The sequence below is a fragment of the Dromaius novaehollandiae genome, chromosome 3 (assembly GCF_036370855.1).
Source record: "Dromaius novaehollandiae isolate bDroNov1 chromosome 3, bDroNov1.hap1, whole genome shotgun sequence".
Taxonomy (NCBI): domain Eukaryota; kingdom Metazoa; phylum Chordata; class Aves; order Casuariiformes; family Dromaiidae; genus Dromaius; species Dromaius novaehollandiae.
Window position 1 is genome coordinate 93,571,558 of NC_088100.1, and position 27,957 is coordinate 93,599,514.

Genomic DNA, 27,957 nt, shown 5'->3' on the forward strand with positions numbered 1-27,957 from the left:
AGAGGATGTCTGGCAGCACGGCGAGGAAGGTCCAGCCCTTCACCATCAGCACCAAGCTCTCCCTGCCCAAGTGTGCCGCCGACTTCTCCGGGGATGCTTGCCCCGGCATCGCTCTCGCCTCCGCGCTGGATAGCCACCACGGCCTTCGACACAACCTCAATGAGCGCATCTCCCTCTACCTGGCCCAGGCCCGGGCCAGCCCCGCTCCCCCCGACAGCCAGCCCCACAGCGCCAGCCCTGCGGAAGAAGAAGTCACCGATGAGGACCGGCTTAACCGCAACTCTCTTGCCCGCTCCATTAAGAAGATCACGCTGTCCAACTGGCATGGGGAGGCTGTCTCAGGTGGCGCAGGGGGACCCGGGGACCCTGCCTGGACTGGCAGTGAGAGGAACCACAACAACAACAACAGCAGGCCAGGGAAAGCTCAGTTCAAGGTAAGGACTTTCCATACCCTGCACCCTGCTCTCCCGGTCCCTTCAGGGCTGGTCCCTCCGCCCTGCGGTCCCCATCCCTGTCTGCGAGGGGATGGGTAGGTCTTAGGGGAGTCCGTGCCCAGGTGGGGGGATCTCTGCGACCTTCTCTCTGCCCTCCCTGAAAAGCCCTGTCTCCGGGGAGAATTCACTACAGGGCTCCTGGGATAGCTTGCTTCCTCTCTGCCTCCCACGCCCTCGCTTCCCAGCACCGTGAGGCTGGAGGGTAAGAGGTCTTTTGAGGGGAGAGCTGGAAATGTGCTTTCCCTGGGACTAAAATGAAACAGAAAAGCTCTGCCCCAGAGCCTAAGTTGTGTAGGGCTCTGCTCTTTGGATGCCTGCGATAATCCGATTGTGTGAGGAGAGCTGGGAACACGCTTTTCCTTTTACCGGTAGGGAAACCGAGGCTCAGAGAAGGGAAGTGACTCACGAAGGGCCACACAGTGAGGCAGAGCCAGGACAAGGCTCCTGCCTGTCAGTCCCCTGCCCTGGCTGGGAGCAGAACCCAGGCGTCCTGGCATCCCGCCCTCCCAGTTTCAGTGCTAGCAGACGTGGACATCCTCATCTGTCAGTGCTGGAGCTCAGGAGACCCCCGAGTGGCTGGGACGGGAGGAAGGCAGCTTGGAGACCTCGTCCTCCTAGCTGGAAAGAACAGACAGGAACTCCTCGTGATTTAACCCTGACCCGCAGCAGCTGGTTTCACAGTGGGATAGCGCTAGGGAGAGCAGTGCAGCTGACTGCCAAAACCTTCTTCTTCATTGCCAATAAAGGCTAGGCACAGCCCCACAAGAGCTGCTGGTTGCTTCAGCACAAAGGCAGGTCCTTGCTGCGTAGCTTGAGCCTGCGCAACCCAAAGGGGATCTGCCTGAGGGCTCCCCTCTTTCAGATAAGGTGGGGGGACATGTGCTCGTAATGGTGGTGTTTTTTGGGACTCAGGAGCTTGCCAGGATCAGCCCTTCCTGTCTGTACAGCATGGGGGGGTGGAGCTGGACGGGAGGGGAAGACTACAAGATGGAGCTTTGGGAGGAAGAGCGAGAGAGCCAGGGCACAGTGGGAGAAATGGCGTGCTACGTAGGGTGGCAGCCAGGGGAGAGGAGGGGAGTGCTTTCCCCTAGTTCGGGCATGGGAGCTGGGCTGAAGCACAGCCAGAGCAGCTTGCTAGGGCTTACCCAAGCCTGTCCCACAGCCCCTGCTAGCCCCGTAGTCTGCCCCTGCCCCATGGCCCCTGCCAGCCTGGCCCTGGTTGCCCCAGCTGTGCCCCTGCCCCTCACTCCTGCCCCCACCTCCCTGGCATCCAAGACCTCTGCCAGGACTAGCACAGCCCAGCAGCAGCCTGGAAGGGTCTGGCCCTCCTCGTCTTGCTTGTATGAAGTCATTGGCACCTACTCTTCTAAGGGAATGCAGTGAGCTTATGTGCCACATTCGGTTTGCTTTTAATAAGGGAAAAAAGCATCGTCAGAGGATGAAGCTGAGGCCACTACACTCACTTCACTTGTTAAATGTCTGTGAAGTCTAGGTTCCTGCTGGTGACTGGTTAACGCATTACCTCACAGGCCCCAAGGAAGAAGTCTTTCATCTGATCCCTAGCTGTGAGCCAAGAACATGCTCGTGTATGTGTGTTCACGTGTGTGGATGCACATGTTTGTGAGGCCTGGGGGTAATGAACTGTTGGGTTAGACCTCTCTAATTTGCGTGGGCAACAGCGGTGGGAGGCACAGTTCCTCATCTGCAGCCTTCGGTCCCCGAGGCAGTGTGAGGCCTCAGAGAGTTTGTTGTTTTCAACGAGCAAGGACCCACCTCTGGCTGGACGGGCCTGGGGAGGTGTGTGGGGGCAGCCCCGGTGGAGCAGCTCTGCAGGAAGGATGAAGTCATCCTTGTGCTGACAGCCCTCTTTTCCTATGGCTAACGGATCGCAAGATACAGCCCTTAAATAAAGTTTCCATGTTACCTGTGGGCTTATCTCCCATGGCTGAGTGCTGGCTGGGGAAGGGCCCTGCAAGCTGCAGCGAGCGTGGGGCACTGCTGCTGAGAAGAGGGTCTTCCTAGGATCTCATGTGCAGCAAACTTTTTGTCTTTAGCTCCCTGCCGTTCCCTAAACAGGTATTCAAACCTCTAGGCACCGCAGTTGGGGCGGGCGGGTGCGCTCTCCTCAGCAAGAGAGCAGTGCTTCCCGTAGCTGCTGGCACGGCCCTGCCAGAAGCACTGAGCTCTTGCTGCCTCGGCTGCTCTGTGACTCAGCCTCGCTCCCTGCCCACTCTTCCTGCTCGGGATGGGGTGCTGCTGCGTGGCCTGCTGAGGGCGGCTGGCTGCAGCCAGCGGCGCAGGCTCTGCTGGCCATCCGGGCTCGACGGCCCCCTGGTAGTGGTCGTCTGCTATGGAGAGCCCTGCTGAAATCATTTGCAAGAGGGTAAACGGGGTCAGGGCCAGAGTGTGCCTTAAGCAAGGGGTGCCTGATGTCAGACTGTGCCAGAGCTGGGGACAGATTTGTAGGTGAGGGCAGGCAAGGCTTCCCACCTGTCTGTAGTATGCTTCCCTTCTGTAAAAGCACCTGTGGGGGTAGGAAGCTGTAGGATCATGAAGCTGTTCATGGGGATCTGAGCCTTTCTGGTGGCAGGAGCTCTTGGGCTGTGGTACTCCTTGAGTCCTGCTGTGGCACTAGGAAGCTGCTTTCCGCTCAGGGAGTGAGCCCTGCTTTCTCCGGAGTGGTCCGAGTGGTGCTGGGCCAGCTCTGGTTCTGGCTGATTCACCGCTTCTTCTGCTGTGGCCTCAGGGGAGACTTGGGAGTGTGTGTTAGGGCAGCACACAGAGCCCAGCACCTCATGTTGTATTGCGCATGCTTGGATGGCTATTATGGAGAAAGCAAAGTGGCACTGGGCAGGGGGTGGAAGGAGATCCCTAAATTGGCCTGCTATATCTGATGGTATAAGAAAAGGTTCAACAGTACAGGATAAGAGTGACTTCCTCTGTGTATGATCCAAGCAATCCCACGCATCTCTCGTGCTGGGGCTGGGCTCCATTAGCAATAAGGTAATGCAGAGTTCATCCTGGACCTCCTCTCCACGCCTGGCCATGGCTCCTGGACTTCCTTCCTCCTGCCTCTCCTGCTCACGCCTGCAGCCCGTGTCCCAGGGGAAGCCCTTCTCTGTGAGTCAGCCACCCTCTTAACTCTTACCTCCCAGCCAGGCTGCGGTCAGATATCAGTGGCTGAGACAGTTCATGCCAATGGTGTCAACCTTTTCCTGTGCCCTCCACCCCTCTGCCCTTGCTGTCATGAGGAGGCAATGGGGTCTACACCTACCCACAGGGAGAAAGTCATGCTGACACTGCCAGGGACTGGAGGAAGCCACAGAATGGGTTTCTGCTGCTTTTAGAGACAGTTCAAGGGGAAAAAGTATGGGGAAGCTAACACGCGGAAGGCACTGTGCAAAGCCACCTTAGAAGCCCTTGCTGCTTGCTGAAGGCATGGAGGGAGCTAGTGGATGCTGCCTGGAGGGGCCTGGCCTGGATGAATGAGGAGGGCTGGGGAAGAGCCTCACCAAGCTGTGTCTGGGTATCATCAACAGCCTCCTCTGGCCCGGGGCAGGAGGAGGCTGGCAAGACGTGTTAGGACTCCTTGGCCACTCAGAGGGTCAGATGCTGCAAGACTCATGGGGCTGCATCTCCTCCTCTCTAGGTCTTTCTCAGAAAGGAAGTGGATATGGAGGAAGAGAAGCAGGAGGCCAGGAGCCCCCATACTGGTGGTTTCTGCTCGCCGGTGGACCGAGGCTCCCCCTTTTATGCAGTATGTGCCCCAGCTCTCACGGTCTAGACAGGCCTTACCAAGGGGTGCAGTCTGGCTAGGGTTGGGGCCAAGCAAAGGCGGGCTGCGAGTCAGCTGCCAAAGCTGCAGTGTGCAGTCAGAGCACTGAGGCATACCTGCTATGGGCTGGTGGTGTGCCTGGGAACAGAGATGGATGGAGTGTTTCCGGTTTAAACTAGCAAGGGGGCAAGTTGGGCACAGTGGGGCACTACGGCACAGTAGCTGGGGTTAGTACCTAGGCCATCCCCTGTGTCTGAGTGGTTTTATCGCTTCCAAGTGGGCCGAATTAAAGGCGCTTCCAGCACTGGCCAGTGTCAAGAGACCGAAGATCCTGAAGTCACAGGAGGGTCTGAGAATCTGTGTTTCTACAAAAAAACAGGGAGGGGGAGGATTGTGGTTAGGCAGAAAGGCTTTGAAAAGTGACTCCCATGTCATCAGCGGGGCAACACATGCCAGAGTGGTTAGAGAGCCTGAAACAGTTGCCTGAAACCTGCTGCTCCACAGACTCCCTGGAGATACCACCCTGGCAGGCTGCTGGGTACAGCTGGGACCCCCAGCGGGGCAGATCACAGCCGAGCCCACCAGGTGAGCCCACCAGCAGAGCCTGCCCTCGGGGGTGGACTGTTTTCCAGTGCAGATCAAGGGAGCAGTTGCTGCCTGATCAGAGGAGGCAGCAAGCAGAGTCCTGCACCTCCCCACTTGGCTGGGCTTGGGTTTTGACTTGGGAGAGGTTTCTCCAGCAAAATGCTTCAATGCTCGGTCTCCTGTTTACCTTAGCTTAGCACTGACCATCATGTGGTCAAGGGCTTGGCCTGAGTTAACCTGGGATGCAGAAAGTCTGACTGCTGAGGCCTGGGGGAGAGCACACAGCCACCTGGCTGGGTGCTGGCTTGACCTCGTGTGAAGCTCAAGTTCAGCTCTGGGTTAGTTTGACCCCCTGCTTAGAAAGTGGTGCTTTGGACAAGACCAGGCCCTAGGGGCAGCTCTGTTCCTGAGCAGCAGTGGGGCTCTGGGCTCCTCCGCTACGCTGGGAAGTGACTGCCTCTGAGGCTGCGCCTACCCTAGGGGTTTCTGCAGCTGGGCCTGGGGCTGAGCTTGGCATGGGGCCAGCTCTTTTTCTGGCTGACCTTCACTGTGGCCCCCGACAGGGCTGGAGCCCTGATAGAGCATTTCATCAGCGCCGGCTGCCCGTGAGACCGAAGCCCAGGGGAAATGCCATGCTTCTCCCCCCGCCGCCACTCACTGAGAATAAGAGTCTCCAGATGCCCCTGAAGGAGCCACGGGCTGAGCTCATCGGGAACGGCGGCTGCCCTGGCACCGTGTAGGCAATGGCGGGAGACAGCTAGGAGAATCACCCTTTTGTTTCTGCAGCTCTCCTGCCTCGTTGCTCGTCTCATCGCTCAGAGGGATGGGACGTGTGTCCTGGGAAAGGCTGTCCCCAGCACCCGGTGGCACTCGGCAGGGGAGGGTGCAGGGGCGAGCAGGACAGCTACAGAGCCAGGGACCTCTTCAGGAGCTCCCCGTCTGTCTGGAGACTATGTCTTAGGAAGGTTGTTCACAAAGAGAAAAGCAAATTGCATTCTGAGTCAGCTCTGTGACACTCTCACTGCTCCTAGAGAAACCTCTCCAAGCATGGCTCCATGCTCCAGCTCTGCCCCGCAGCGCCCAGCCCCATGCCCTGGCTCTGGCCCTGACTCTCTGCAGCTCCGGCAGGATCTTTCATGCGGTAGTGACTGTGATGGCTGGGGAGCTGGCTGCCAGCTCTGCTCTGTTTGCCATCGGGAGCAGCAGCACAGCCCTCTCGGGTCACTTTGTCCCTTTTGGGGCTCCGTGTGGAGCCCTGGGATAACCTGGGGGCCCTGCCAGGGCGATGCAGAGCGAACACCATGGATGCATATGCTCCTTGCAGAAATGGACAGCTTCAGGCTGGAAGGGCAGTAAACGCGGCATCTGCCTCTGCCAAGGGTGCTGGGACAAGCCCAGGCGTTAGATGCCAGCCTGTCAGCTAGGAGTGACCTGGGAATGAACAACAGCCTGGTAACCCCCCTGCTAGGGCTGCGAGCGCAGCCAGCACGGCTTCTGCAAAGGGAAATTGTGCCTCAGGATGCCGTGAGAACACTCCAAATATGTCAGTGAAGCAACAGGATTGGGGATGAGGGAGGCTGACATAATTTATTTGGGCTTCTAAAACGCCGTTGACAAGCTCTCTCCAGAGAGGCTCTTGGAGGGCTCCTCAGGGAGGCATGCTGACTCTTCCCCCCTCTGCCCACCCCAGCTCACAGGAGGCACCGCAGCGGCTCCTCAGAGAGAAAGCCCCAAGAGCAAGGAGCCCACCGCAGCTGCTGCACCGAAAAGCAGTGGGCGAAGCAGCACAGGACCGGCCAACCTTCTCGACCTCAGCCCCTTGATAGCCCAGTTCAACCGGGAGATGCTGCAGGTGAGCCCCCGCCGGGGGTCCCTGGCCTCAGGGCTGTGCCCATGGCCCAGCTCTGGCAGAGGGGCGAGGGGGCCGCCTGCACCCGGGAGCCTTTCAAGTGAGCTGCAGGGTGGGGTGTGCTGCGGGGAGGGCTGAACTCTCGGCCTTGAGCGAAGCCATTGTTGTGGCATGAGATCATTTTTGGCTGCCTCTCCCTGGCTGTCAGCCCCAGGGAGAGGGGGTCAGCTTGCACCAGGGCCCAGCTTCCTCCACACATGCACACACACGTTCCCCCCTCCCCCTCCTCTTCCTCCCTCCCCCGGGTCCCATTCCCTTGCCAGCAGCATAGGAATAGGGATGGCGAAGAGGGGCTGCATCTGCGTGCTGGAGAGGGCACGCATGCGCATGCACGTTCGCATGGGCGAGGAGAGCAGATGTCTCGCACGGGGACGTCTCGCGCAGAGCCTCCTCACTCGGCCTGCCGCGGCTTCTCCCATCAGCCCGCACCAGGCTGGAGCAGGCAGAGAAAAGAGGTGCCACTCACCTTCCCATCCCCACTGCCACGGCCTCGGGGCTCTTGCAGAGCCAGAGGCTGCCCAGCTCATGGCTCTTCCCCGTGTGGCAGGCGGAGGGTTGGGTGCGAGGCAAGCTGCGGGACCTGAAAGACGGCTGCGACATGCAGGACTGGGAGCAGGTGGCTCAGACCCTGCAGAGGGACATGAAGGATTTTGAGAACACGATGATAAAGCTCAACCAGGTGAGGCCGGACTGCGGCGCAGACCCCCTCGCCGCGGGGACCTGCCCTGCTCCGAGCTCTTCTCTGCCATACCCAGGCAGTGCCGGCATCTCCGTGCTCTTCCCATGCCTCCCTGGTGGGCTGGGGCCCCCGGGGCAGTGCCTTCCTCTGAGCGGGTCCCTTGCCCCCACAGATGGGCGAGCAGCTGATGAGCCGGCCGAGCCCCAGCACTGAGACGGTGCGGCGGCAGCTGCTGGCCCTGCGGGAGCAGTGGCAGCTCCTCCGGCAGACGGCCGCCAGCCAGAGCAAAGCCCTGGGCGGGCTGCGGAGCCTGCAGGACTTCACCAGGAAGGCCGAGCAGCTGGAAGCATGGATCAGGCAGAAGGTACAGTGTGCCAAGAGCCCGGCCGGATCAGGGTCGGCCAGGATGAGCAGGGCCTTCTGCTGCTCCCTGTGTGTGCTGTAAGCAGCCTGGCCACCCACGGTGTCCCTGAGGCCCAGTGCTGCATAGCCCAGGAGCAGGCATCTGTCCCTTGGGAAAGGCCATGGGAGAGGGGTCCTGGACTCCAGCAGAAAGTAATGTGTCTAAACCTTGTAGCTCCATGCTCCTGCTTGTAGATGGGGCGCGTATCTGATCCTCTACAAGATCCAGGTCCCTGCTCTCGCAGGCAGTGACACTGCTCAGTGTATTATCCCGGGGGTAGAAGGAGACACAGAGGTATAAGTAAGGGACATGAGGCACCCATAATCATCCTGTCGGTCAGGAATGGGATGTGGGAGTGACGGGTTTAATTACCCTCCATAACTGCCCTGGCTACCCTGCTTGGCTTAGGCTGGAGAGGGGGGCAGCATGCCTGTCCTCCTGTGCTCTCGCCACCTCCTCACAGCCTTCCCCTGTTCCAGGAGGAGAAGCCCTCTCTGGCAGCCCTCCTGCAGGAAAGCCTGGACAAGATCCAGCTCACCCGCCGCATCCTCGACTTGAAACAGGTAAGAGGCTCTTGGGATGCTTCTGGGGGGGCAGCTCCTGGGGAAGAGCTTGGCCTTCCCACCCAAGTCCCACTCTATCTCCCCCTTCCTGCCCAGGAGTGAGATCTTACAGTATATGGGTAGTGGGTGGCCCAGTAATACCGAGCCGTGTCCATCCACTGTGGTGAACTGGGTCACCGAAACCACCAACATGCTCTCCAAAACCTATCCAAAGTCTGTAATGCCAGGAACCCTGAATCTCACCAGCCCTGGGACCCCAATGCTGGGGCAAGGCCCAAGTGCAAGATCTCTGAGAGAGTGGCAGGCGGGACAGATGGAGGACCAGCCCTGATGAGGGATGGTGCTTTCTATCTCTCTATTTGGGCCAGGAGGAGCAGCAGTTCCAGAGTCTGCATGAGGAGTTGAACAGCCTGGCCCAGAAGCTGGAGAAACAAGGCAAAAGCGAGAGCAGGAGCATCTCTGCCCGGCGCAAGCACCTCAACAAAATGTGAGCGGAGGGTGTACAGGCTGAGTGGGGTGGGGGCCAGGCACAGGATGCTGAAGGACATCATAAATCTCCTGCTTCCTGTCCTGCCCCTCCTCACCTCTGGACAGCTTCCTGCAGAAATGCTGTGGCACAGGCTGCCCTTGACCTCTTCCCATTTATCCATACAGGTGGCTGCGGCTCCAGGGGACCCTGAAGGAGCAACATGAGGCTCTGCAGCTGGCCTTGGAGGTAGCTGCCTTCCTCCAGCAAGCAGATACCCTTCTCGCGGCCATCCACACCAAGGTACTGAGCACTCAGGCTAGCGTCAGCCCCGAATTGCACAGCCTCGTGCTGAGTTACTGCATGTACAGAGCGAAGGCTGGGTGGAGAGGATGTAGCTCTCATCCCCTGCATGGAGGCTGCTGAGGACCGAAGTCAGGGAGGGAGCTGGAGGCTGGAGCCCAGAGTGAGATGGGGAGCCAGAGCAGCAAGCGTGGCTCTGTGGTGTGCCTCTCTCCTGAAGCAACGTGCGAATGCTGGCACCGAGGGCAGGGCCTGGCTTCTTTTCACCACTGACTGCAGCTTCTTCTTGCAGTGGAGGAGTGTCTGTGGTGTGGGGAAGCAAGGGGAGGCCGAGCCAAGCCGGGATTGGGACATCAGGGACATGGCCAGCCAGGTGATGGTGAGTGCTGGTGATGCCAGGGAACTGGGGAGGCAAGCCCTGCTCCCGCTGCTTCTCCTGCTTCTAGACAGCTGGCTGTGCGTTGCTGTCGCGGACTTGGCACTGGTGCCACATGTGGCTTCTCCCTCACCAGTCGTGTCATACTGGCCTGCTCTCTCCCCTCCAGATGCTGGATGTGACTGTGTCCCAGCTCCTCAGCCTTCAGCCCAGCCTGGCAGCACGAGTCACCCACAAGCACCGAGATGTGAAGGAGAGCTGGGCCCAGCTCCAGCAGGCGCTGAGGTAGGACACAGCCTGGCAGGAGCCCTGGGGTCCAAGCCCCGCTCCCTGCAAAGTTCAAAGCTGAAGTGGGTGGCCACTTCTGATTCCCGACAAGGCTGAGAAGAAGAGCTCATGTTTAAAGTGTAGTTCTAGAGTCTGGACTTGGTCACGTTGCCAGCTCCTTGACCTTAGAGGGCACCTCCCCACCTTGTTCCTTGCCTCAGTTTTCTCATAAATGCACTGAAAGGGATGGTCTGACTCTCTCTGATACAGGAGGGGCTGCATGCGCGAAAAGCAGGGGTGGCTGGTTGGAAGAAGCAGGTGGAAGGGCCAACATGCCCTGCAGTGGTCTCTGCCTGCTGAGTTATCACAGGAAGCAAATGCCAGCTTTTCTGGGCTCCCATTCATGCAGCTCCAAATTGGCCTGGCCACCAGGAAAACTGACCCACAGGAGAAGTTGGTCCCACTCTGATCTCTGCCATTGACTGTGCTAGAAATCCCAATACTGGAGCGAGAGGCTTGGGGAAAGACTTTGGTTAGCATTTAGTTCTTGGCAGGCTGTCTCTGGGGGACCAGCTCAGCTTAGGTCTCTTTTCTCCATCCACTGCTCCACCAGGCTTCCCTCACATCCCTTCTCTGCCCCTTTCCCAGGAATGAGAAGTCTCCAGTGCTGGGTCTAGCGAGCAGCTTCTCAGGGGGTGAAGCTGCTGCTCTGAACCATGAGTCCCAAGGAGATGGTAGCAGCCATGGGGTAGCGGGCAAGGAAGCAGGAGACAAGCAGAAAAGAGGTTCTGGGAGCACAGTGAGTATGGCAGCTTGGCATCTGCTTAGAAACACGGGGAAACTTGTGGGGGGAAAGTATTCGGTTGTTGGCCAAAGCCCACCCCAAGTACTCCACCGTGGCTCAGTGACCCATCATACCCTTTCCACTGAGCCCAAAGCAGTCGGTCCCGTGACCTGCCCCCACTGCTCGTGGGAGGCAACAAGTGCCAGGCCTGGAGCAAAGAGAAGAACATTTTGGTGTGGGCAAAGGAAGATTTGGGGCTTTTGTGCCGCAGGTGCAAAAGGACATTGGAAGGAGCGTGGTGGAGCATGTGAGAGGCGAGGAGAGCAGCCCTGGCTGTCTCACAGCCAGGCAACCCCTTCCCGGAGGTGACAGCAAGAGGTACCAGCACCCAATGGCTGCTGCCTGCAGCAGGGGCAGAGGGGAGAGCTGTGAGATTGCAGAAGGGCGGTGGGAGCAAGGGGCACTCTCTGGGACCCAGCTTATTCCTTAGTTATGAAGATCCGTCCCCAGGCCTATTGCATGGCCCTTAAAGGGCAGGGATGGGGGCTAGCTATGAGGACAGAAAGGGGCTCTGAACTGGGGGACCTCTGTGGCAGGTCCCAGCCCCTCTTCCCTCTGGAAAATGATGAGGAAAGAGGGGTCCCTGTGCAAAGGGAGAGCCTGACCTTCCTTCTTCCCACAGGAGGAGGAGGATGCCAGGACGCCCAGAGGCTGAGTGGGGCACCCAGGAGCCGGAGACCCAGGTGCAGGACTTCTGCCAGGCTGCGAATGCGGTAACGTCTCCCCAAGAGTCAAGGCGCGTCCCCCTTCCCCTTCCCGTTCACTCCCAGCCTGTCCAGGGGACCTGGTGTTGGGGGATCCCCTTTCCCACCGCTCCCTCTGCTCATGTGCATGCATGCTGGCACATGCGCACCCATCCCTGATCTGGGCACTAATGCACAGTGTCTCCCCTGCTCCTCGGCAGGCTGTGTCCCGGCTCAAGGAGAACGTGGGTCCCAGTGTCCACTTTAGTCCAGTGGAGGATGCTGAGAGCCTGGAGGCAGCACAGACACAGCGGGCTGCGCTGCAGCAAGAGATCCTGGACAACAGCTCCAGCATTGAGGCTGTGCTCCTGGTGAGCCCCCTCGGGTGCAGGGCAGAAAGAGGGATACAAAGCAGGGCTGGCTGTAACACCCATCCCTTCCTTCTAGGAAGGGCAGAAGCTGCTGGGCACAGGGGCCAGGGGGAGCCCACAGGTGGAGGCCATGCTGCGGGAGCTGGGGGAGCTCTGGGAGAACTTGCAGAGGAAGCACCAGGAGAATGGGGCTGTGCTGAGAGAAATTGATAAGGTACGTGGAGGCAGCACTAGAGCAGAGCTCAGGGATGGACGTGGAGAGACATCTCCATTGCACCAGGCTGCTGGGGATGGCTTTGCCACCTGCACCTTCTGGCCTTCCTGGCTGAAGGGGGTCCAGACCTGGCCTGACCTCCACTTGGATCAGCAAATGGGGTTGGTGCCCATGGGGACAGAATCCACGGGATCGACAGTGACATCTCTGGCTGGTCTGGCTATAGCCTTGTGGCCTGCATGCCACTCCGAATGGCAAAGCTGGAGCTGCCTGTGCCTCAGGCACCTTGCCGTGGGGCCCTGCCCTGTGCTTGGCCTTCAGCGTGGCTCCTGCCTCCCTTGGCTCAGAGCCAGGCAGATGGGGCCAGTCCCACCTCCATGCTGTCCCTGCAGGCCCTGAGGATGGTGGGGGAGCTGGACCAGGCTGAGCGGTGGCTGCAAGCCGTGGCCAAGTCGCTCTCAGAGCCAGCCACCATGAGAAGCCCCGCAGAGCTGCGCAGGGACCTGGAAGAGACAGGGCAGCTGGAGAGGCAGCTCCTGGCCTGTGGCCTCAGACTCCAGGGTCTGCGAGAGGAGGTGGCAGATGAACCTGCCACGGAGCATGAGGCGGCAAGAAAGATGCGGAGGAAGGTGGAGATGGTGGAGGAAAAGTGAGTCCTGAGGGAGGCTCCCTCCTCTCTCGTCCCCCTTGGGCCTTGGCAGAGGGTAGGGAGAAGGAGGATGCTCCCCACAAGGGCTGGCCGCGCGGTCCCAGCGCCTGAGCGAGAGTTGGGTGACGCCTGTGCCCCGGCAGGCTGGCACGCGTGCAGACAGCCCTGCGGCGCCGGGCTGCGGACCTGCGCGACTCCCTGGTGCTCTCCGAGTTCCTGCAGAATGTGCAAGAGGAGGAGGAGGCACGAAGCCGGCACCAATCCCCTCCGGTGAGCCGTGGGACTGGGCCCCACACCCCTCGGCATTGCTTGGCACTGCCCGTTTGCCTCTCGGGGTTCCCCTCACCTCACTGCAGCAGGCACTTGGGTCTGGTGCCACTGCCGTCAGCGCACAGCAGCCAGGACCAACCCAAGGGTTGACCTGTGGCTCCACGGGTCCCCACTCCAGCCAGCCATTTTAGGTGGTTGCTCCCCATCTTCCTCACACCTGGTATCTCTGTTGGCTTCAGCCAGGGAACGGGCATCGTGGCTCGCAGGGGTCTTTGCCCCTGCTCTCGGCCCCAGCCAGACAGCTGCCAAGCAGTGAGGACATGAGCAGCCCCTTGGGACAGCTGCAGGAGGCCGTGGAGATGCTGAACGATGCAGTGAAGGAGCGAGAGCGTGTCGTGGAGGCAGCGGCGGAGATGGAGAACCTGGAGCGCCTGGTAGGGGCTGGATCCAGGGATGCCGTCTGGGTGGCTTATCCAGGGCTGGCCATGCCACCTAGCTGGAATGGGGAGCACAGCTGGGCCTGTCCCAGTGGGATGTAAGAGAGCCAGGACAGCCAGGGACCACTCAGTGCAAGGAGGGTGTCCTTGTCCCTGCTGTGGCTGGTACTCCCTGCCCTGCAGCAGAGTGCCCTGTGGCTGTGCCAGGCGCAGGCTGCACCACGAGGCTGAGGAGCACAAGCTGTGGCACCGGGGCTCCCACCTTGGGGCTCATCTTTCTTGTCCCACACATTCAGCTGGCAGATGTGTGCCCATGCCTGGAGGCCATCCGATGCAGAGCCGAAGCCCTGGCTCGAGACACTGCCCAAGTGGAGAGCGATTTCGCTGTGGTGAAGAGTGAGAAGGACCTCCAGGGGCTGCAGGGCTTGCTAAGCCGGCAGCAAGAGATGGAGGTGAGACCGGGTAACAAGGAGGCACCCTGCCCACTCAGCGTGTGTCAGGAGACGTGGTGTGGAAGTGTCCCAGCTGGACAGGGCTGTCCTGGGGAGGTTCTGGCCCCTAGGGGCCCAGGTGTCATAAGCTTTGGCCCACTGCAGAGGGCTGGGCTGGAATTTTCCAGCCGAGCGGAGCCTGGCCCCGCTCCCCTCTGCCGGCCTCGGCCAAGGAAGGGGGGAGAGATTGCATCAGCTCCCGTGTGCCAGCACCAGGCTGCCAACACCTCGCTCATCTTTCCATCGGCGGGGAGGTGACTCACACGGGCAAAGCAGGCTGGTTTAGAGAAACCACATTCCTCTGCACTCGTGCAGCCCTTCGTGTTGCCCGTCATCCCCATGGAGCATGGCTTTTCCTGCTCCCCACAACCTGGACCCCCCATGCCCTAGAGTAGCTCTGAGCTCCCCTCCAGCATGCTTCTTTCATCCCCTGCATCCTGGGGCACAGAGGAGACTTGCCACAAAGGGTTAGTGCTTTCTCTGACCTTATCATGCAGAAGGAAATAGGATGGGTTGGATGTGTCCTGATCAGCAGGTAAAGTGTGTCCTCGGGCAGGATGGGAAAAGGAGTCAGGTGTCCCTTGCCACATTGCTCTAAGTGTCCTAACCTTTTTTGCCTTGTGATCTTAGTCTGCTGTGTCAGAGACCCTGCAGGAGCCACTGGAGGAGCTGGAGAGGGCTGCTGCCCGCTTGGAAAAGCTCTGCCCTGCTCAGATGTGTACTGTCGGCCCGGAGGTGCAGGGAGCCCTGCAGGCCTGGGAAGGACTGCAGAAGCTTCTGAGGGAGAATAAGGCCCACGTGCAACAGGCTGGCCGGCTGCGGCAGTTCTTCAAGGATTATTTAGCCATGATGTAAGTGGTGACGAGCGGTCGGAGTTGCCTTTGCAGTGCTACTCTGAGGGGGGAGCTGATGAGACTGTGGTGTTCCCAGAGTCTGGGTTGTTCACAAGTCCGTCAGCAGATGGTGGAGTAGAAACCAGGCAGGGACCATTTGTGACCTGAAACGAAGGGGTGCATTGGAACTGTGCAGACAGAACAGCCTACTGCGGGGCCCAGACCTACCATGGGCCACCACATCACCAAGCTGTCTTAAAGATTGTGACAGCAGGCAGAAGATAAATGATAGTTGCAGCAGAGATTTCACATGCCTCCTGATGATTTCCAACTGCTGTGCCAAAGGGGATCACTGCTTCAGCATGCTCTCCTACACACACACACACACACACACACACACACACGACCCCCATACTCCTGAGCCTGCCTGGGATGTCCCCATGGGGACTGTGCTCCCAGCTGACCCCTCTCGCCCAGTGCAGCCTTTGCTCTTGACAGCTTTGCAGTGCCTCCATCCAGCTGCATTCACTTTTCCCTTTGCTCTCTTTTCCTTGCATTCACCTGTCCTCTCCTCCTGTATTTCACTCCTGTTAGGCTTTTACCCTTCACATCCTCTTTCTCTGCCCTGCTCCAAGTTCCTGTTTTCAAACTGGAGAGCTCGATGATCAAGGTGGATGACTGAGAGATGGTGATTGCCTTTACTGGAGGAAGCCTGCTTGCTTTGCACCAAATTCTGGCAAATAGCAGCCTTCTTTACCAAGGGCACCATGCAGCCTCAGCTTGGAAGGCAGGGGCCACTTCTAGTAAGAGCCAAGTCCTTATTAAAACTATCAGGGCTCATATGGACAACACGTCATCCATAAAGGCAGCACATCTCATCGCCTCTTGATGCTCGCAGCTCTGTTCTTGGCTCAACCATGGGAGGGGATGGCAGGGAGGACTTGGGATCCTGCACAGCTCTCATGTATTTAGGAGTGCTTGGTATGAGTGGAGAGCCATGTCCCCCTGGAAAACAAGGGCTCAGCCTCAGGCTGGTTGGGAATTGCTTGCCTGGGATGCTGTAGGGCTGAGAATGAGCTGGGTTATTCTTACACCTGGCCTCCCCCTGTCCTTAGCTCCTGGACGGAGGACACACGGGCTCAGATCTTCTCAGAAAGCCTGGGCAGCCATGGCCTTTTGGACACTCACTGTGAGGAACTGGAGAGGAAGATTGAAGGCAAGTTCAAGGAGTTTGAGGAACTGGCAGCAGCGGGGCACACATTGGTGTCTGAGGAGCACTATCTGAGCGAGACGGTAAGTAGCAGGGAGCATCGCCCCCTTGCAAGGGTGAGGATCCATTTCTCAGCACCTCACTGAAACCCTCTGGGGCTGCTCCCTGGAGGAGAGAGAAAGCTGTGGACACAAAGTCCCAACAAACTGGCCAGAGCCAGCTGCACTTCTCCCATAGCTGCTGAGGGCTCCGAGACCCTCATCAGAGTGTCTCCAGTAGCAGGATCACCCTGTGTCTGGGAGAAGTTCAGAAAGGTGTTTCAACCAGTGCTGGATGCAACTGAGTCCTGGTCTCAAACACCTCCTGAACCGCTCCTGGTAGGAGGTGTCCTGGTAGGGTCTGTGTCCCTGAGCCCAGGCTGAGGGTATGAGCAGGGTGTCCTTGCAGACTGCTCAGCACCTTTCCCCCCTCTCAGATAAAGGAGCGCATGGAGGAGCTGCAGAGCATGCTAGGCTGGGTGCTGGTACGTTGGCGAGCGCAGAAACACCAGCGGGACCCTGGGAGCAAGCAGGAGGACAGAAAGGACCCTGAAAGTCCCTTGGGTGTGTCCCCCACTGGCCAGGTGAGTACCTGACTGCATGGTGACCATCAGGGAAGCGGGAGGACCTGCCTCAAGGGGCAAGGCTGAGGGTAGCAAAGTCACCGAATGGAGCAGGTGACATGGAAGTAGGAGAGGGATGTGTCACACCTTGGCGGTAACACCCTCACCACTCTCAGGTTCAGAAAGGACAGGGAGGGAAGACTGCCCAGAGAAAGCACCTGAGCTGCCAGGCCTGGGCTCCCTGCCTTCAAGGGGAGCTTGGGCAATCTCCATGCAGCTGTTTTCCTCCCTGAGCCTCTCTGGGAGCAAGAGTGGGGGCTGCGAGCCTCCAAGAGTGCTTGGGGACCCTGGAGCAGTCCTCTCCTCCAGCTTCCATGTTCCTTCTCTTGTCTTGCTCCCCAGGAGCAGCAAGTTCCATGCGCTCAGCCCTGTGCGGAGAACATGCTTGGCCTGAAAGGGTTTGCACCCTGCTCCCTGCCCGAATCTACACAAGGATTAGAGCTGCAGCCGCAGGTGCTGGAAGAAACGGCCATCTCACCTCCAGTGTCACCCCTCTCGGATACCCTGTTGGGACCGGAGCCCAGCAGCTCGGTGCCCCATGGTGCAGGACCCCCTGAAGAGGACAGTCTCGTCTGGGATCCCTCCGAGAGCTCCATGGTGTTGCTGCCGCCACGGGGGGCTGGCAGCCTGGGGGGGGCAGTCAACTTGATCCTGAGCATTGGCAAGAAGGGAGAGAAGAAGCAGCCGCAGCTGGCGTTGGGCAGAGAACAGCCTGGGCAGGAGGCTCCACAGACGGTACGTGAGGCTGCGCGGGGGCTGTGGCATCAACAGGGCCACGCAGAAGCTCCCCGTGCCCGTCTTGGGCCTGGCCACTGCCACTGCTCTCTGGAGCTGCTGTGGGGAACTGTGTCCCAACACAGATGTCCTTGCGTGGTGGGCAAAACCGGGTGGCTGTGGCTGTGTAGCACATGAAGGCTCCCGGATCACTCCCATGGGTGGGATCCACCTAGGCCATTTCCAAGAGAAGTGTCCAGGCTGTAGCAGAAAGACAAGAGGGACCTTTGGCTCTGTTGGATGTCGGGTGATTCCTGAGGGCTAAGCACCAGCTTGTAGCACCTTCTTTGCCTGCTCTCTCCTCTCTGTAGCTGGCCACCCTCGCCCTTCCCTCAACTCTCTTTGTGTCTCTCTCTCCCCATGCTCAGCTCCCTGCCACTAAACCCTCAAGCTGTAAAACCTTTTGGAAGCGTTGCCAGGGGCTTTTAGGAAACACTTGGGGTAGTTTAAAGCGAAAGAGAAAGCCGTCTCGCCAGTCCGTGGAAGAGGTAACATCCCGAGGAGGCTGCATGTGGGCAAAGCGGCTGCATGGCATGAACTTTGCCTGCTACTAACCTGCCTGGCCGTCCTGCTGTGCCCTCTCTGCAGTGCTACTCCCTGCCCTGGCAGGCTGGCTGCGGTCAGCTTTCCCCCCGGCAGGGCCAGTGGGTGCAGACATGGCGATGGGCCACCTTGTAGAGAGGGAAATACCACTGGTGTCCCGGGGTCCAGAGTGTGGGAGCTGGGGCATGCAAAGAAAGGTCTCAGCTGGAGGGGGCTGGCCGCAGTTTGGCCCCGGGGGTAAGTGGTTTTGGTGGCTGTGGGAGGTGCAGTGGGAGGGTCTTGTTCTAGTTGTGGGAAGGCAGGAGCAGTTCCTTGTGCAGCTGGGTGAAGGGGGCAAGGGTGGATGGGCCACGGAGCTGGCCATTTGCGTGTGAGTGTGCGTGTGTTGGGAGGGGAGCTTGCTCTGGGTGCATGTGTGAGGCTTGCAACCCCAGCGCTGGGAGCCTGGCATTTTGCCGGGGCTCTGCAGCCACATAGGATCCACTTGTTGCTCTGAACCCTGCGCAAAGGGCTGTTTGTGAGAAGCTCCTGATGCCAGCAGTGCCTCCCTGCATACAGCCAGGCTGGGTGACCAAGGGAAGTGGCCAGGGCTGCCAAGAAGGGGCAGGGAGGAGGGTGCCAGAGAGGCCAGAGGGCCTTGCAGCAGGTCAAAGAGACACCAGAAGGGCCTGGGGTGACAGGTACCATGCAGCCTAGGGTGTACAGGGAAATGCTGTTCCAGCTCTCCCAGGCAGTCATTTGCTTTCATCCTTGCAGCCACAGAAACCCAGAAGAGAGGCTGAAACTGCCGTGGGAAGGGCTGGAGACAATGCTCATGGGAAAGGAGAGTGTAGAGAGTGGAAAGGGACATGCTCTGCCCTTGCATTCACCCAGCGCTGCTGCCTGGTGGCACATACAGGTGGCTGCCAGCATGCCGCAGTGACCGCTATCTGTGTAGACCCCAAGGGGTAGCTCCTTAGAGGGCAGAAGTGCGGGAGGAGAGCTCTGTGCTGCAGGCAGCCCCCTTATGCTAGGGTAGCAGGACACACCTGGGGGGCTCTAACACAGGCAGGGTGCCCCCTTCCTGCATCTTCCACCACGTGCCGCGGTGGGAGCAGCCCTTGGGTGCCAAGGATGAGGCCATGAAGCTCCCAGCTATGGAAATGGTGCCAGCGCCGAGGGCGAGCATTTTTGGAGCATGACGGGGCTGCCTGGCCCCCCGAGTCCTCACTGCCCTAGCTGCCATGTGGGGAGAGGGCTCTCGGCGTGGGGTGAGCAAGGGCTGGGCTGTGCCACGGTGCCTACAGCTGGGGCTCCCCTGGCGAGGAGCTCACCCCTCTCCCCTGCGCTGTGTCCCCAGGCGAGCACCTCTTTGCGCATGGAGGAGTGCTACGGAGAAAGGGCTAGGAAAACCTCCGCCATGCTGCAGCCAGCAAAGCAAGTGCCTGCCACAGCGTGCCGCCCTCCGGCTTCGAGTGCTGGGGCCGCGGCGGCCTCCCACACCCTGCCCAAGGCCGGCCCCAGCTCCATCTTCAACAGTCTGCAGAGGAAGGAGAAGGTGAAGGCCGAGCATGCGCGGCTGCTGACGCTGCAGGGCATCATGGGCCCCAGCTCCCTGCAGCCCCTGCCCGAGGAGAGGCACGGCCCCAGCAACACGTGGCCTTTGAAGTGCGGCTGGAGGAAGGCGGCGCCAGGGGCGCCCGGCCCCCAGCTCGAGGAGCTGCTGCTCTACGTGAAGAACCCGCTGGTGCGGGACATCGATGCCGAGTGCGGGGCTGCCCCCGGGGACCCCAAACCCAGCATCCCCCACCACAGCGGGGGGCCCGGCGCCACACGGCCCGCCACTGGGCCAAAAGACACCTGCCCCCACCTCTCGCTCGGGTCTGTCCTCAGCCTGGAACTGCCCAAGGACTTGGCCGTACTGGGCTGCCTCCGAGGTGCCGCGGTGGCAGCACGGCAGGAGGAGGCGGAGGGGAAGGAGAAGAGGCAGGGCAGGGGGGCAAAGTGGTGGGAGGCTGCAGGAGGAAGCGGGCCTGGACGGCAGGAGGAGGACGCGGATGGACACAGTCCCCAGGGGCCAGGCGAAGGCCTGGGGAAGCCCCCCAAAGGCGAGCGAGGAACGTGGTTCGAAGAGGTGAGCTTCAACCCTAGCTACAGCCGGCAGAAAGCACGGGGCTTGGAGGCGGCCCGCAGCGCTGGGGAGGAGCAGAGCGGCATCGGCGAAGACCTGCTGGACTTCAGGCTGAACCGGCTGTCCTGCATCAGCGTGCTGCACGAGCAGGTCGGCCAGGAGTGGGACAAGCTGGCTGCCAGGCTGGGCCGGGATGGCAGCCCCGGCACCGCGGGGGCCGAGAGAGCGGCCGGCTGCAAGGCCAGGCTGTGGGAAGCCACTTGCGTGGAGCTCAAGCCCTCTCCCACCGCCCCGGCAGCCAGGGCGGACGCTGTCGCCGGCGTTGCCCGGCCGGAGCGGCACACCGGCAGCGGGAAGTCCAGCGAGGAAGTCCTGGCAGGACTGTCCAGCGGGGGCCTGGACTCCCCTCCCGTGGCCAGGCGGGGCCCCCGAGCCGCCCCCCAGCTCTCCGTGTTTGCCTGCGAGCTGGGCTGCCAGCAGCGCGGCCCTGAGACCCTGGGCCCAGCGGAGATCTGCCACCCAGCCCACGGGCTGTTTGAGGAGGAGGAGGAGGAGCTGCAGGCCATCTGGGACCACGCGGAAGAGCAGACGGTGCCGAGCCCGCCGGCAGAGAGTGGCACCCGACGCCTGCCGGCCAGCGGGACGGGCGGCCTGCAGAGCCCCAACATCGCCGGTGGGCCCCTGATCCTCTCGGCAACCAATAACGTGCTGGTGGCCAAGTTCACCCTTCCCACCTCTGCCCAGCTGCTCCACAGCCCAGCGGGAGAAAAGGGCCCTGACGATGGGCACAAGGGCAGTGGCAGCCCAAGCAGGCGTGGGGCAGCCCTTTCCCGCACGGAGGTGCCCCACGGCATGGGGCAGTCCGCATCCTGGGCAGATGGCCCCAGCGCACGGGATCGACATCAGGATGAGGAGCGAGAGGGCGGCAAGGTGAGACCCGCGGGCTGGGCGTGCTGTTGCTGGGGGTCAGATAGGTGCCCGAACCCCGTGTGAATGGCAGGGGTTTCCACTGCCTGGCACAGATGCCACCGAGCTGCAGCGCCCCGGGGTGCATGCAATGAGCTGGGAGGTGCTTGGGGAGCCTCAGCCCGGCCCCTGAATGGGCTGTAACAGCTAGGATGGCCCTCGGATAGCACTGGTGGCTGTCAGTGGCTTCTCCGCACCGCCAGCACCTGCTCCACTGTGGACCTTGACCACAGGCCACTGCGTGGTCCTATGCAAGAGGGAAGCATGACCTTGTGCCCTGAGCAGCACAAGGGCTGTGTGTGCCCACGCTTGGGCTTGGGAGGCAGGTACCTCCCATCGCACGCACTGCTTTTGCGACCAAGGGACACCTTGGGCAGTGGTTGCAGGGCTGAGGTTACCAGCAGGTCCAGGTTCCCAGGGCTGAGCTGTTACCATTATTCAGGGCTGCTTTGCTTATCTTTTGTCTCCTTGCAGGCTCCCCCCAGTAAAACAGAGTTTCAGATGATGGAGGGGACGCTGGAGAGGAAGCACGTGCTGCAGACAGGAGGCAGAAAGGTAGGGTCATGGCTGTGTGGCCCCTTTGGGCCCTGGGGCACAGGGGCATATGTGACATGTGAGTGTGGGGGCTGCCGGTGGGCAGGCTCCTCCACGCACCCCTTGGCACCCTCCTAGGAGCAGCTGGGCCCAGCAGGTACTCAGCTGTCCAATGAGGAGACTGACTTATAATGAACTTTCCCCTTGGCTGGACAGCCAGACTCCAGCCTGCAAAAGCAAAACAACAGCCCCCCTGCCGAAAAGGCACAATGCAGCCAAGCCAGCAGCTCCTGGGAGCTGGCTGCCACCAGGCCATGGGGGCAGAGATATGTTATCTCTAGCACACAGAATTGCAGAAATGTCACCTGAAAAGGACTCCATCTGTTCTGATACAGGCATCCCTAGCTTACACCCCCACCAATGTCACTTGTCATTGCACCAAGGAGGCTGTCACTGTTGCGTTCCCAAACACAGGAGCGTTTTCTAGGAAAGGCAACAGAGGACAGTATCCTCAGCACAAAGCCACTCAAAATACTGGCCCTCAGTGGGGAGCTTCTCATAGTCTCTGCTCCTGCCCAGCCCTCCCGAGCAGCAGTACCATGTCACAGCAGAGCTGCTGAGGACTTCACTGCTCACCCATGGGAGGGGAGGCGTGACTGCTGGAAGGGTATGCGCAGCACCTTCACCGGGTCTTCCAGGGGCCTAAAGGCTTTTCAGGTTTTAAGGAGGGACTGAAACCGGAGATGCTACTGGCACTAACATTGCACAGTTGCTGGCCTCACTGGGGTCACAGCTTACAGGGGTCCAAGGAGTGTTTTGGCTGGCAGCAGACCACCTCTCTTTTCCCAAACCTTGAGCAGTAAATCCAAGGCTGGAGGGGGATAGCGAAAAGGAGGTGTTGGCCTGAATGGCCCCAAAAGGGGGACAGTTGTGCCAAAGCTCCGTGGCCAGTGCTTCCAACCCGCATGGGGAGGTGGGATTAGCAGTGGCTAGAAGAAGGGTTTGGGGTGAGCTAGGGCTGCCCTGGCAGGTGTGGACAACCCTGAGGAGGTTGCCTGGGCATGCTGCCCCTGGGTGCCTCTGTCCATCCTGCCACTGCGGGGAGAGGGTGTCGGGCTGGCGGTGGGACTGCTCAGGCTGGGATGGGGCAGATGTCCCCGGCAGCTCCCACTACTGCATAATTATAGGCTTCTGCTGCAAAAAGATCTCCTTCACCTGGCAGGGCCCTGCCTCACTGCTGGCATCCGTTTGTGTCCCATAGGCGACCTGCCGCACCTGGAGCCTGTTCCACACGGTGCTGATGAGGCAGACACTGTGCTTCTACCAGGACCGGAGAGACAGCCTTAAGGTACCATGGGGTGGGCAACACAGCGGGAGTGCAGCGGGTGCAGGATGGGGAAGGCAGCAGCATCCGGGGCTGGAGCCAAGCAGACTTGGGTCCTTTATTCATTCTCTGTGCTTCTCCCATGCCTTCAGCCTCGGGAGCCCAGCTGGCCCTGCTGGAGCCAGGATGGGACTGGCTGGAAGGAGCAGTACAGCTCGGGGACTGCCAGGGGGTTCCCTCGCTCGTGTCTTTGCCAGCTCTGGAAAGGGGAGCCTGCAAACCCTGCTGTTGCTTTTGCTATTCCCTGTGCTGCAGAGCTCCGTGGTGGCCCTTCCCCTGAACCTCTCCGGGGCGGTCTGCACCGCAGACACAGAGTACACCAAAAAGACCAACTGCTTCAGATTACAGTGAGTAACTCCAGCCTGTGACACCAGGGGATGGGAAACTTTACAGCCTCAACACTCACTAGAGAAAAACCAGCCCCAAGGTCTTTACGCTGCTTGGGCAAGTGTGTTAAACCTGGCTGTGTGTTGCTGTTACGTAGTTACCTCCAGCAAGGGCCAGCTTAGAGAATGGAGCAGTCCCAGTGCCTGCATCATGATTTCTTTATTTCTTTCTTTCTCATCTGCTTCCCTTTTTTCCAAGGCTGGTGGGGGCCGCGGTGTCTGCAACCCACATTTTCCTTGTTGCTGACTTGCTGTTTTTCTCAGGCTACGGGATGGCTCTGAGTATCTTCTGAGGGCCCCATCCCAGCTGCTCATGAATGAGTGGGTCTCCAAGCTGCAGCAGAACTCAGGTGAGCAGCCCCTGGCCACAGGCAGGGGGGACATGCAGGTCCCCAGTGGGGCACACAGGGCCTGGGCCGGGCTGGCAGGGGCTGTAGGGCAGGAGAGAGGGACAGGGGCAGAGCTGGAGTGGGAGTACAACTTCACTGTCATCTTCACACACTCACTGTGTGCATGTAGCCTTTTCTGAACTCTCTGATGAATGTGGGATCAGAAGAGAAGAAATACAGCACTGCCTCTGATTTATGCAGTCTTCTAACCTGCCTTGGGAACTGCAGTTCTTTGCCAGGCAGGATTTGGAGGCTTTGTTTTCACACCGCATACACAGTTATAAATCAGAAATAACACAACTGACGTCAGTGGAGTCTCAGCAGCATAAAAGCAGTGTCAGGAAAATTACAATTGGGCCTTGGTCTTCCCATGCCTCTTGTTTCTCTGTCTCTTTTGTGGAGTCTGGAAACCCCTTGCCTGCCTTCCAGGCAAGGAGATCTGCAAGACTGAGGCCTTCCCACTGCTATAACCATTAACCAAGGGGGCTCAGGCACTGTAATGAAATGCTGGGCTGTGTGAGCAACAGCAAGCCCTAGAGCTAGGTCAGAGGAGCCAGCTCTGCGGTCTGGGCAACCCCATGATTCAGCTGGTCGGGCAGGGAGCCGAAGCCCGGGCTGGCTCAGTGGGGTGGTCCTGCATGCTTCCAGCACTGCTCAGTGATGCAGCATTTCTCTCTTGCTCCTCAACGTGTTGTTTTCTTCGCCCCCAGATTTCCCCGAAGTGGATTACTTCCAGGCAGCAGCACAGAGTGTCGAGGGCACCAGCTCTGCTGGGGGGTGAGTAGCCAGGAGCAGGCTAGCCAGGTCTCAGTTTGGCCAGAGCCAAGTCTCCTTGTTATGATGATATCCCACACTTGCTGGTGCAAGCCACTTGCCTCTTATCATGTTTCATGGTCAACACCATAGTAGTAAGTGTGCTGTCGTGCACCCTCCTGCTCCTGGAGGGGTCAGAGTGCCAAAATTGGGTGTTAGCCACTTCCCCACCTTGGCCCTTCGACTGAAACTCTGTCCAAGCTGCCTTCCTCAGCTTACAGCAAGCAGATCTTCTGTAGGCCAGTGTGATTTCGTGACTCTCTGCTATTTTTGAGTTTCAGCAAGGTCCCTGGGCCTGGAAGCTCCCACCTCCAGGGTCACTCTCGGGCCATGACTGCCAAGAGCCAAGAGATCATGGTATTACCCCGCTCAAACACCAGACTGCAGCTGCCTTTCGGGAGCCAGGATGGCCCAGCGGATGTAGCAGCATCCTCAGCAGGTGACTTTCCTGCCCCACAGGCCTCCCGGCCACAAGGCCCATGGGGTCTACCCTGCTCACTACACAAATACAGTACTATTAGGAGATCTTTGGGTTGCTCTGCTCCTGTCTGGGGGGTCCATGCTAGACAGCTAGGCCCGCTGTCGCATCTTGCGCCTGTGCCAGTGCATCCTCAGGCAGGGTGGGTAGGATGTAAGCAAGTGAATCCAGTGTTGGGGAGTAGGGGGAGCAGAGCCGAACAGGGGAGTCTGCTCTTTCCTGACTCCTCTCCCCAGTCCAGAGAGGGGTGAGGGGGAAGTTGTAATGCTATAGGTCAGTCTTGAATTCGATGGTGTCTGGGCCAGTAGTCCCTCAGTCCTTCACCCGGGAATGGGGTTGGGGGATGGACAGGGAGGTCTTTTGACTGGTTCGCAGAAGTTACCTCCCTTCACTGCCTGAGAGTTACCAGGATAACCAGGCCTCCATGTAAGTTTTCCAGTGCCTGCTGGGGCTGATACAAGGGTATTCCATGGTGACCTTGCCTTGTGTCGTAGTGCAGTGGTAGGACCTGCAGAACGTGTTGGGTTTGGGCCAAGGCAACCTACTTTTAGAGCCATCTGAGCATGTGTTCACCTGCCCCACCTGTCTCAGTTCCTTCTTGGCATGTCTCTGTTCTGCTTCAGAGGATGTTCGTGGAGCTGCCAGCCACACAGCCAGGCACAGGGAGCACCAGTGGTCACCCAGTGGGTCCCCTGGGTCATGGGACAACAGCTGCCCAGAAGATGACTACGGGTTGGTGGCCAACAAGAGGAGGTCCTACTCATTCACCTCAGGTATAGCTGTGTCAGAGTATATGCACACATGCATGGGGCAGCCTTGCCCAATGGTCACTGTGCCCTTCTGCTCCATTGCTTGTCTGCTCAGCACACAGACCATCCCACAGCCCAGTCCTGGGAGCCACTGGCCAGCCTGAGCTATGAGCCTATGGCCAGCTGGGACCCACATCCCTGGGTGAGAGCTGCAGCTGGAGGAGCATCATGTCTGGAGCTTCTCCTGGAGGGGTGTGCACTGGCTGCTGCCTGGTACTGCAGCAGCTCCCTCTTGCGGCATGGTACATCCATGTGCCTGCTGCCTGACCTGGCGTCCTCACTCCTCTCCTGGTGTACAGGGCAGCCCGTGGGGTCTCGCAGCCCGGCAAGGAGAAGGAGGCTAGAGAAGGGGGTAGCATGGGGAGCTGGGAGCTGATGGCTCAGGGCTCTGTGTCCATGAGGAGCGGACATTGCATCTTTGAGCTGCCTGCTGGCAGTCCTGGCCCAACTTCTACTGAGGCTGTGTTAGCACATAGGATAAATCCAGGCCAAGGAAGCTCCGGCTTTCTGGAGTTCCCATGAGACACCCTGCCCGGGTGGCCTTTATGCTGGGCCAGGAGGATGTGTTTCACTCGCCCTTGGACTGCTCCCCTCAAGTGTCAGTCACACATCTGCTCAAGTCATGCCAGCCGCTGGCACCCATCCCACCAGGAGCCACCTGCTGTGCAGCCTCTTTGTGTGGGGTTGAGGCACACTGTTGGGCAGCCCTACTCAGCCCCACAGGTATTACGTGGGGTAAGCTGGCTTCCCTGGGCGAGACCCTAGTTTCATTGTGACTGCCAGGAGGTGGCACCATCGCCCCTGTCCCCACAGTCACCGCTGGGAGCAAGAGGGGTGTGCTCAGGACAGGGTATGATGCTGTCTCTAACACCATCCTGGTGCCTGTGCCCTTGCAGCCTGGACTCCGGTGCCTCGAGCCCTGCACACGTGCCCAGCTCAGAGAGGTCCCTAGGTGAGCTGGTAGACCCCAGCTCGTGCCTCGGCTTCCCTGCTCACTGCTCCCTCTCTTGCAGCCACCTACCAGAAGATCACGCCCATAGCAGTGCCCAAGGAGCCCATGGAGCCCGGGAGCAGCTACTCCGTCACACTGTACATCGGGGAGCAAGCACCAGCCATGCCCAGGACGCGCTGCCACTCCTTTGTAGCCAGGCCAGGAAGCCCGCGGGAGGTGCTGGGGGAGAAGACCCAGGGCCCCCCTCGCCCCAAGAACAAATCTGTCTTCAAGAAGTTCTTTGGGAAGAAGGAGTGAGCCCCAGACGAGGAGGAGAAAAGCGAAAGCCTGCCCCTTTTCCTCCTCTCAGGCCTGCTTCAGGTGCAACCTTAGTACAGTCTCTCCTCCCAGCACCAGCCCTCACCACTCGCCATCGCCTTGGGGCGCCCAGCACCGCGCAGGGGAGAGATGCTGCAGCAAGCAGCTCTGCTTCAGCACAGGCCCAGGGGCTGCACCTCACCCCCAGACACCACTGCTGCCTTCCTCAGCCAGGCGCTGAGCCCCTCGTCCGCCCCGCGAGCCCTTTCCCGGCAGGCAGGGGTGTTCTCCTTGCCCTTGCCAAGCTGTTGGTGGCTCTCCCTGCCGCCGGTTCAGCTGGATCCCCAGGCATCCCTCCTACACGCAGCACAAGCAGGGTTGAGGGGATTGTTATTTTTATTAAAAAACGAACAAATGCTTAGTCTGGGAGCATCTTCCTCCAGCTCTGCCACTGCTGGGGGCCAGCGCCTGTGCTGCTGGCAGACAAGGAGGGGGCTCTGCAAAGCAGCCCTTGCTAAGGGGGGTGGTGGTAGCTTCAAACGCGAAGGGGGGCTCCCGCAGCCTGGGTTCAGTCCCCCAGGGGGATGCGGTCTGAGCTGCCTGGCCTTCCTCACAAGGAAGCTTTGTCCTGCAGTTTTCCTGTGCCTGTGTCCAGCCCAGCTAATCCCACATGGTGCCTGTGCCCCTTTTCCCTGCCCTGGGAGCTCAGTGGACCAGGGGGCAAGTCACTGCCTGGAGAGCAAATCCTGCCGGCGCAGCCCAGGGCCCGCGCAGCCCTGCCTAGCGTGCTCAGCACAGGGGCAGCTCCCATCTTTTCCTTCCTGTCTCGCAGGCTGGCTCTGGCCAAGTCACCATATCAGTGGTGTGTGGTTTGGAGGTGGCCAGGGGAGCTTGGCCGGACCCCGGGGCTCCTTGCATCCCAGATATTTTGCAATAGCTTCTCTAGGTTACGCTGGCTTCAGCCACTCCAGTTCCTGTCCATGCTGGGAAGGGGAAATAACAGCTTGCCCAAACTGCCCCCTGAGCATGCACAAGCCCT

At 59.9% G+C, this 27,957-nt stretch overlaps 1 protein-coding gene across 6 annotated transcripts; it reads left to right on the forward strand.

The window, feature by feature from the left end:
• On the forward strand, nucleotides 1-27,339 carry LOC112997153 (uncharacterized). Of its 6 annotated transcripts, none has more exons than XM_064509517.1 (34): nucleotides 1-434; nucleotides 4,144-4,251; nucleotides 4,774-4,854; nucleotides 6,545-6,706; nucleotides 7,311-7,442; nucleotides 7,615-7,806; nucleotides 8,325-8,408; nucleotides 8,777-8,895; nucleotides 9,063-9,177; nucleotides 9,470-9,556; nucleotides 9,723-9,838; nucleotides 10,469-10,619; nucleotides 10,876-10,982; nucleotides 11,287-11,377; nucleotides 11,569-11,718; nucleotides 11,795-11,932; nucleotides 12,325-12,581; nucleotides 12,725-12,851; nucleotides 13,091-13,285; nucleotides 13,585-13,740; nucleotides 14,410-14,630; nucleotides 15,728-15,905; nucleotides 16,298-16,444; nucleotides 16,826-17,218; nucleotides 17,626-17,745; nucleotides 19,140-20,840; nucleotides 21,351-21,431; nucleotides 22,672-22,758; nucleotides 23,050-23,141; nucleotides 23,445-23,530; nucleotides 24,280-24,346; nucleotides 24,658-24,821; nucleotides 25,484-25,633; nucleotides 26,683-27,339. In XM_064509517.1, exons 1-34 carry the CDS (start codon nucleotides 6-8, stop codon nucleotides 26,916-26,918), a joined length of 6,720 nt encoding a protein of 2,239 aa, XP_064365587.1. In that variant the 5' UTR covers nucleotides 1-5; the 3' UTR covers nucleotides 26,919-27,339. The 6 variants fall into 6 exon arrangements, with proteins under 6 accessions (XP_064365587.1, XP_025978809.2, XP_064365588.1 ...); XM_026123024.2 differs by having other exon boundaries at nucleotides 24,664-24,821; XM_064509518.1 differs by lacking the exon at nucleotides 17,626-17,745.
• The last annotated feature ends 618 nt before the right edge of the window (nucleotides 27,340-27,957 follow it).